Source organism: Lactuca saligna, chromosome 5 (assembly GCF_052625555.1).
Source record: "Lactuca saligna cultivar CGN05327 chromosome 5, ASM5262555v1, whole genome shotgun sequence".
NCBI classification, from domain to species: Eukaryota; Viridiplantae; Streptophyta; class Magnoliopsida; order Asterales; family Asteraceae; genus Lactuca; species Lactuca saligna.
In genome coordinates, this window is record NC_136421.1 from 68,090,898 (window position 1) to 68,100,960 (window position 10,063).

At 34.5% G+C, this 10,063-nt stretch overlaps 1 protein-coding gene across 2 annotated transcripts; it reads right to left on the reverse strand.

Moving 5' to 3' along the window:
- Window positions 1-377: 377 nt before the first annotated feature.
- LOC144998311 (stress regulated protein) lies at window positions 378-3,220 on the reverse strand. 2 transcript variants are annotated; one of them, XM_078958111.1, is made up of 8 exons: window positions 2,637-3,220; window positions 2,397-2,484; window positions 2,266-2,324; window positions 2,094-2,180; window positions 1,855-2,001; window positions 1,647-1,673; window positions 1,437-1,532; window positions 378-898 (listed from the first exon to the last, which is right to left on the reverse strand). In XM_078958111.1, exons 1-8 carry the CDS (start codon window positions 2,946-2,948, stop codon window positions 689-691), a joined length of 1,026 nt encoding a protein of 341 aa, XP_078814237.1. In that variant the 5' UTR covers window positions 2,949-3,220; the 3' UTR covers window positions 378-688. The 2 variants fall into 2 exon arrangements, with proteins under 2 accessions (XP_078814237.1, XP_078814236.1); XM_078958110.1 differs by having other exon boundaries at window positions 2,266-2,484; window positions 2,637-3,219.
- Between the last annotated feature and the right edge of the window lie 6,843 nt (window positions 3,221-10,063).

The window sequence follows — 10,063 nt, forward strand, 5'->3', positions numbered from 1 at the left end:
TTTAGTTTATAGTTTATCAATTATTGTGTCATCAACTTCGGACCAAAACAAACCGTATTGCCGAATTTAATTAATTAATTAATCATTTGAAGAATCTGTACTTTTATAGTTTAAAAGTTCAATAAAAAAACATGAATACATACTAAGTTTGGACGAAAGCTTGACAAGCGACTTGGAAAAAGTTTGGAATTTTGGATTTTATGATATACTGGAACTTTGTTTTTAATATTTGGGTTGGAACTTTTTTTATATTGAAAGCTCTTTTAATTTTATGAATAGAAAATTGCAACTTCGGATTTTCTTTTTTAACATTAATAAGTGGTTTCCTTGGATTTCAATCAAACCGAATTTCCGTTTTATGTTTGCACCAAAAAGAATTTCAAACCAAATAAACTTAAGAACCATAAACCGAACCATTGTACACCCCTATGCTATTTTCTTTTAAACTAAAAATCCTACCAAATATTTTCTGATCACCTAACATAAATCACAAATTCAAAAGTCGTGATTTCCACTTTTAAGTATCCTCACTCGCTTTCTTCTAGTGAGCTATAATGTATACATTACAAGTATATAAACATATATATATATATATATATATATATATATATATATATATATATATATATATATATATATATATATATATATATATATATATATACACTTGAACAAATATTTCATCTTTTCAAGAAATCATCAAGTCAACTTCATCAATGTTTTTCTCTATGACATCAACGCAAGACCCTACGGATTTCCCCGCTGACATGGCGTTCGCGAGATGAGTTCGTGCTCGTTCGTGGCGGCGTAAAATTAGGATGGTGTTGAGTACCGCCCATCTCACTTGAGAATCCGCCTTCTTTTGAGTGAATCCCAAGCTGTTTAACAACTTATCCACCTATAATACATAAAATGTTGTCTCAATAAATAACGTTTAAAACATATTTGATCAAAAAACAAAATTGCTATTTGAAATTCTTTTTCTTTTATAATTAACTGAATAAAATATAGAGTAAATTACACGAATGGTCCCTATGGTTTACGGTAATTTGCACGCTTGATCCCTAAATTGTTTTTTTAACTCGGAAAGTCCATACTGTTTGTTTTTGTTACGCGCTTGGTCCCTATTGTTTGTTTTTGTTACGCGTTTGGTCTCTATCTTACCTAAAAAAACTATTATTTAAATAAAGAAAAAATGTGGGGTAGGTAGGGTAAGGCGAGGGGGTTGGTTTGGGGGTTTGTTTGTCTAAATAAATTAAAAAAATCAAGGGCAAAAAAGTTTTTTTAGGTAATACAGGGACCAAACGCGTAACAAAAACAAATAATAGGGACCTTTCGAGTTAAAAAAATAAGTTAGGGGCCAAAAGTGCAAATTACCCTAAACCATAGGGATCATTTGTGTAATTTACTCTAAAATATAATTCAAGAAAGTTTACCGTGTTAACATCAGAAAGACCTCCTTCAGCATAACCATAAAGAAGGTATTCAGTTGCAACTCCTGCTAACGCTATACATGAAAACCTGTTCAACATCTGAAAACCAATAATAGCTTATTTTAAAAAAAAAAAAAAAAAAAGAATTATTTATATCCTGTTCAAATAAAAAAATTATAATTCAGAAATTGTAAAACGTAATATTTGTTGTACCTTGGCTGATACTCTCCCTGCGCTTATCTGCACATACAAATTTCCACCAATCAAAACCAATTCCACACCGGACTCTTTTAGAAAGAAACATACACAAATAAACAAAAAACACATTGCTAATTCTTGAATTTAGACCTTATTTCAACAGTTTTAATCTACAAGATTTGAATTTAGGAAGTGTGATAAGAAGAATTATATGAAAGCTTACTTCTTCAGTAAACTCAAAATCAACAAAAACAGTCCCTGCTTGAACATTGAGTGATCCTTCCCGCTGAAAAGCTTCCAAACTTGATAGTGTATAACCCTTTGGAAGTATTCCCAATAAATAAGCTATCAAGAAATGTCCAGCTTCATGCTACAAGAACAAAATCTTCAAAATGGTTATCTCCCAAAACACCAATTTGATTAAAAAAATGTGTGTGTGTGTGAGAGAGAGAGAGGAATTACTTGAATAACTCTGTTGTGATACTTTTGACTAATGTTATGGCCAATAGTATCAAGAACTAGACTGCTAAATCCTCCAGCAAAAGCCACCTATCAACAATCAATTGCATTAGGACTAATGTCAATTAAAGTAAATTTAAAATTAATATATATAGCAAGATTTTGGAATAGATACCGAATCAAGTGTCCAAAGGAAAAAGATTCCCAATGAGAAATATAAGAGCTCTTCTGGGCCTAAATCAAACAAATTCCAAGCAGAAATGAACCCTAACAAAGCAGCAATCTGTAGATTTCTTTCTATAGTACCTAGAGTGTTGTCTTTTGGGGATAAAAGAGCTGAAGTCTCTATGCCATTGAGTTTTAATTCATTTAAGCTGTATAGCCTCTGGGGTACCTGTATTAAATCTTCTTATTCAGTCATCAAGAATTCAAATCTACAAGGTGAAAAACATACTGTTACTAAAGGTTGATCTGTAAATCGATGAGTTAATTTGAAGACTGTATATGGATTTTTTTAAATTTCACGGATTTCAGGTAGGTTTTTACCTGCTGAGCAGCACCAAAGCATCTCAAACCGCCTGGTTTAGACTGCGAATCCTTAACCAGAGAGAGTGCAGCTCTGTCATCGCCTTTATTGAGCTCCTTATCCACTTGTTCCAATAACGCCCTTCTCAATTCGCCATTAACACCAGCTTCAGATGATGATGATGAGGAGGAGGAGGATGATGATGATATGCGCTTTACATTATGATTATATCTATGTCTTGAAATTGAAGTTGTTATTCCCCATAATCTCCGCTTTAAACTCCATTCTGGGGCTGTGGTGTTGAATGTGGATAACAGCAGAACGCCATTCATAACCCTAACTGAAACAATGCTCGGCTGAACTCAATCGTCACAAGATTACGTCGATGATGCTTATAAGCTTTGTAACACACAAGAAAAATGTACAACAACCAATCCTCGAGAATTTTTTAGAGAATTTCTATGGTTTTCCACTCATGAACGATTGACTGGTAGTCGTGTCGAAAATTGGACTGTGAACGCTTGGGTATTGCTTTGCGTTCTCTCACCCTGGCAGGCTTCCTGAACCACGAACCACTTTATTTCTCTAATTTTGGATATCGACTGTTTTTGAGATTAGGATAGGTTTGGTTATTGTTTTCGTTTTCAATTTTAGAAAAAATTAAATATGTTTTTTGTTAGAATAATTAAAAAGCTTGGTCAAAATTTATCTATTTATTTATTTTCTGTTTGACAAAATTAGAAAACGACTCTAAAATGGGTATTTATTATTGAATTATATGGTGGTAAGGTGGTTGTGGGCAAGATAAAATGGTGATGATTGAAAAAAAAGGTGGTGATGATGGCGACAATGTTGGTGGTGGGGCAAGGATAGACCAATCGTGATGAGGATGGTGATGGTGTTGATGGTATAGTAGTAGTTGTGGTGGATCAAGATTGCTTAATAGAGTCGGAAGAACCGAAGATGGTGATCAATAGTTCGACAATATCACAATTAATGTTATGCAAGATTTAGAAGAATTAAATGAAGATCAAAGGAAAGGCTAATGAAGTTTTCAGACTCAATAGGTCAAGACTTTGTCGAGACTATGTGATGTATTTAGTTCGAGTAATAATCATATAAAGATGTTTAGACTTAGTATTTATTAATACTGAGTGATGACTGACTTCTATCACATCATTATGGAAGTTTCATAGTGTGTTAAGTCAACTTCAACATACAAGATTAGGATGATGAATTGAGTCATTTAGTAGTAAAAGGTTAAGCAACTTACTTGTTTAAGTAAGGTAGAATACTTAGTTGAAAAAGCAATACACTCATAGTATTGTATGTGAAAAGATGTAATTAGAAATCACAGCGAACCAAGTTGAAGCTAGTAGAGCTTGTTGAGATGCAGCTATAATGCAGACTTCTGAGGATAGACTCCTATGAAGTAGACTTAAAAGAAAACACCTAAGAGAAGAAGACTTACTCATATACTGGAATGATGATGCCAAGGAAGGATAATGAAATAAACAAATGTGCATTGTGAATTATATGAGTTAGGAGATGATCCAGGTAGTTGGAAACCATTTGTCTTCACACTGTAAGAGTAAATTTTGGTATTGCATGTCTAGTAGAGTAGACACTACCCGAGAAAGAAATTATATGAAGATTTGGAAGTAAAATCTATATTGATCTAGGAAAAGTATTAGAATATGCTAGATTGAGCATATGCATGAGAAGAATCCTAGAAGGTGAATACAGGAAATCCAAGATATGTTTGATAGAAACGTGAAATCCTTAAATGAGTCTAAAAGAAATTGTTGTGTGTACTTGTTTGAACAGAATCATGTGTGATAAATTTCTTTGTGATTTTGAATGGTAACTTGGAAAACTGTGAGACAATACTTGGGACGAGTATGAGTATGTGTGAATGGTAGTAGAGGCCTATACTACTGGAAGCACAGGTGTAACGACCAAAAATTTCAACAAAATTTAAACTTTTCAAAAGCATCCCAATTCATTAAGTTATTACAAAAAGGTTTTCAATGCATTTATTATCAGAGTATTCTCAGGTCCATTTCATAAAACATAAACACGAGGAGCGGTACGATCACGCATTTGCCTTGCCACGGTTTCCTGAAGAACCTGAAAAATATTAAACCACAACTGTAAGCCCGAAAGCTTAGTGAGATACCCCCAAAATACCAACCACATATACCATACACATAACATGCTATATCATATCGAATCACAGAACAGTCATGCATATCGGGTCTACTGTGAGACTAGTCCACCGTGTCGGGCCTTCAGTTCACCTGGTCCACCCTCCGAGTCCAGTCATGTCCTTCGGGTCTGCAGTGTGGTTGGTCCGCCCGCATCGGGCCTTCAACCCACCTGGTCCACTATCTGAGTCAACAGTATGACTGGTCCGCCCACATCGGGCCTACAGTCGGCCTGGTCCACTCTCCGAGCCTTGGTACGTCTGGTCCGCCCTCGTGGGGCCTACAGCCTATCCGGACCTCTCGTTGGGCCTTCGGAACAACCGGTCCGCCCTGGGTATCTTGGCGTACAGCACGAAGTATGACCCGCCTCAACCCAACTCCAGTCCAAACAACCATGTGCACATAAACATACAGTCACGTAACAATTCATATTCAGTCAAACCGATCTAGCAGATCACGCAACACAGCATACTCTGAACAGGATACCGACCTAACCGGTCACTAGTATAGCATCATCCTATATACCAAGATACCGACCTTAACCAGGTCTCTAACGAATACCATCTGTTGAAAAATGTTCTTATGTAACCTTGTATGTGACCATAACTGAAATAAGATGAACTCTTTTTATACAATCTAACAAATATTATCAGTTATTTCAGGTTGCATGAATGCGTGATAAAACGGAAAATACGAAAACACGCGAATGACGAAAACACATATGTGTGACTAAACAGATTCAACAATATATATATATATATATATATATATATATATATATATATATATATATATATTATATACATATGTATGTATTATATATGTATATATGTATTATATATATGTTGTATATGTGTTGAATAGTCAAACAAAGAAGAAGTCAACAAAGTCAAGGAAATAAGAAGCCAAATGAAGACCCACGTTTTTTGCCTCCTACTCTACATCAACTTGCATGACCAGCCATACTCTATCACTTAAACTCAAGTACACTAGATGAAGATATTTGTTTCAATGTATATATGTATACGTGAGTTTGTGTGTGAGTGTGTGTGTTCATTTGTAATATTGTAACACTTCCTACAAACTACAAACACTCCCAAGAACATCACAAATCTTCATCTTCTTCAAGAACAAAGACAAATCCCTGGAGCTAAATGAAGAACACCAAGATCAAACAAGAAGCTAAGTGAAGAACACCAAGATCATCAACAATGAAATGAAGAACACCATCAACCATCTTCATCTTCTTCATTGAAACTAAAGGTTTTTCATCTTCACCACCTTTGATCATCACATCATACACCACCAAACACTTTCCTTACATCAAAACACCAAAACACAACCATGAAACAACCCAAAACCTTCTGCATCAAGATCAACCACAAAACCCATCACTATTCATCATCATCTTCATAGAAATTTCACCACCTTTACCACCTTATATTAACCTCCTTCCAACCTCTAAACAACCTTGAAAACATCCTCAAAACACCATAACACCATTACCCTAGCCAAAACATCACAAACAAAACTTACCTTTAAATCACAAAAATCCCGAAATTGACTCTGACACGAACACGCCCCGTGTTTCCCTCTGATTGCCTTCTTCATACTTCTGAACCTCAACACGCCCCGTGTTCAGCAAGGCTAAATCAACATGCCCCGTGTCAGCATTAGCATCATGAACACGCCCCGTGTTCAGCAAGGCTAAATCAACACGCCCTGTGTCAGCATCAATCATCAAGAAAACCCTCCTACATGACCCGTGTCACTTGTGCCTTATCTTACATGACCCGTGTGCATGTTTTTACCCAAAAATACCTTAAATACAAATACATAAACCCATGTATTTTGTACCCTTTTGTAAACACTTGTTTTACATAAAATCGAGCTTTAAATTAACTTTTTGTTACTTATCCAATGCCGGATTGATCTTTGAACAAATATCGACCAGTCGCTCCAAGAGTCCCAATATCGACCAGTCCATTCAAAGAACAAATATCGACCAGTCGCTCCATGAGTCCAGTTCAGTCAATTTATTGACGAACCTACTTGATATATATCTATATATTTATATACTTTATTATAGCTTTATGTCATTTAAATACAGTCATTTATATTATTATAGCTTTCAGTCATTTATAGCTTTCATATTTATACTTATTCCGCAATTATTATTCTTTATATATATATATATATATATATATATATATATATATATATATATATATATATATATATATATATATATATATATTTTATATCTTAAACTGATATATCTATCACACAGTAACTGGTAACCGAGCCTTTTGTTGTGGTGATCAGATTGTTATATTTCCAACAAATCGGTATCTGAGCTAATATATAAAAGGAATAATATCCAACAATTGGTATCATAGCTTGTGTGATTTACCTTGAAATTTTTGTCGAAAAACTTTTGGTTATAGCGTTTATAAACCTTCCATAAGCTTTTCTTTAAAAATTTCATTTTAATATCACTTGTTCAAAATCCTTTCAAAAAAAATGTCTTTGGCAAATTACTCCAACATGAACTCTGTTTCCATTGCAAATAGCTTAGGATCTGGTTCACGGGCACCCATACTTATTCCTGAAGAGTATAATTCGTGGGTTGGCCGTATGAATCTTCATCTTAATGCTATAAATGAAGATGTCTGGAAGTGTGTAGAAGGAACATATGTTACTCCAGAAAATATGGCTACTCGTGCTACAAATCAAGCCACTCAAGCTGAAATCACAAAAAAGTTGGAACTCCAAGCCAAAAAGGAACTTGTTTCTGGAATACCTCACATTATTCTAAGTCAAATGGATGACATTATACTGTTAACCGCAAATCAAATTTAGGAGAATTTGAAAAATTGTTTTTGTGGAAATAAAAGAATTATCGGAAACAAAAGAACATCTGTTTTGAATGAATTCGATAATTTCAAAATGCTTTCGTCAGAAACCATTCATGATGCTTATGATAGGTTCAATTTGATTATGGTTAAAATGAACAATTTGGGTATAAAAAAGACACAACACAAGATAAATCTCAAGTTTTTAAACAATCTTTTCGAAAGCTGGAAAATGGTTAAACTCATTATCCAGGGAAATCCAGCTATTCATACTGAAACTTTGTACAACTTGTATGGAGAACTTCAATCGTATGAATCCTCGATTGACCCACTAACCACTGAAGCTTTTGGAGGACCACTTGCACTTGTGTCCACAACTTCTCAAAACCAAACACCTTTCAATGATCAAAACTTTAATCATTTTAAACAGACTACATCTTTTCAAAACCAAGCCTTCCAGTCTGATTCAAATGATGAAGCAGATTATCAACAACTGTGTGCGTTGGTTGCAAACACAAATCTCCAGAGATTTCTCCCAAATCATGGTCAATCAAATTTTAGACCAAATTTTCAACCAAGACCATCTTTTGGACAAAATAACTCAAGTTTTCAACCAAGGCCATCTTTTGGACAAAACAACTCAGGTTTTCAACCTAGACCTTACTTTGGACAAAATTCTCAAAGACCTTCATTCCAAAATAACTCAAACCAAGGTTTTCAAAACCAGGGATTTCAAAACGATCCCAACTCAGGTCATAATCACAATCCAAACAACAGTTTTCAAAATCAAAAGGGAGGTTTCCAAAATCAAGGTTACAACAATCAAATCAATGGTTTTCAAAACAACCAAAATTTTGGATTCCAACAAAACCATTCTCAACCTTCCCAACAAACCCAAAGTCAAGCACCTGAAAGACTTCCGATTAAAAGTCAAAAAGATGATAGTGATGAAGAAGTGATCATTTGTCACAACTGCAAAGGAACGAATCACTATGCCAGAGAATGTCGAGCCAAAAACAAAACCAAAATCAAAGACTCAGCATACTATGCTCAAAGAGCCGATGAATTGAAGAAACTGGAAAACCAAGAAAAGCGAAAAGCATTGATGGCAATCCATGAACCAAGCATGGAATACTGGCCAACATTTGATGACGAAGCTGACAATGAACAAGCACAATCAAACTTCTGCTTCGTAGCTGGTGTTGAAATACCATCAAGAGCTCCCAACGTCATAGAACAGGTATGGTCTATGATCTCTGAACTTGGTTTTTCCAAAACAATTTTTGAGTCCCACATAACCAAAATTGAGACTAGTCTGGAAGCTGATCTCAAAACATATCATGACATAATGGTCAATTATGATATTTGCAAATCTGAGTTACAAACCTTGCAACTCAAATTTGGAGAATCAATAAGAACGAAAAGCAAATTGGAAAGAGACGTTGAAATAAAATCAGAAGATTATAATCACGTCTTGGAACAATTAAATCAGACCCTAATTCAGAAAAGGGATTTGGAACTAAAAAATCAGCCGGTCATTTCTTCTGAAATAAAAGATGTTTTAGAAATGGAAATCCTTCAGTTGAAACAAGACTTTCAAGAATCAACTGACAAATACAATGTTTTAAATGAAAAATTGACTGATTCTTTAAAACAAATCAATTCTCTTGAAAACGAGAATAAAAGATTGATATGGAATATGGATTCTATCAAAGTTGCCAGAAAACTAAGTGATGATATTTTCACCAAGGCAAACACCTTAGGAACTGGCAAAATTGATACAAATTATAGACCAGGAATTGGAAGAGAATCCTTTGAAATTAAACAAGCAAAACAGGAAAACATGACAAATTGTGAAAACTCTGAATCTACTCTACCTGATCTTTTCACATCTGTTAATGAGGAAGATTCAGATGACGAAACAGTTATCAACTGTAGTCCAGATGATACTACTTTCAGTGTTTCCAAAAAGTCTTTCAAAAGAGTTGTAAATTCTGAAACAGACTCTGCAAGTTCTTTAACTCACCAAATCAAACATACCGATGGAACCACTAAACTCAAAAACTTTTTGAATGGACAAAATTCCTCTTATGAGGATGGTAGTACTTCTATACCAACTGCTTTTCCTACAATGACTTCATCAATTGTTGGAAAAACTAGTCTGGGACAAAAATACTCCAAGAAACAACAAACAAGCAAAAAATCCATTCAAGTCACCAAAACCCCGCTAATCAAGCCAAACATTTTTGAAAAACAACCAAAGAAACCAGTTAAACCTTACGTCATACCTCATAAACAGGTTTCCAAACAAAAACCAAAATCTTTTCAAAAACCTTTTGAAAACCGCTTTCAAGATATTACTTTTAATCATTCAAGGAACTTTCA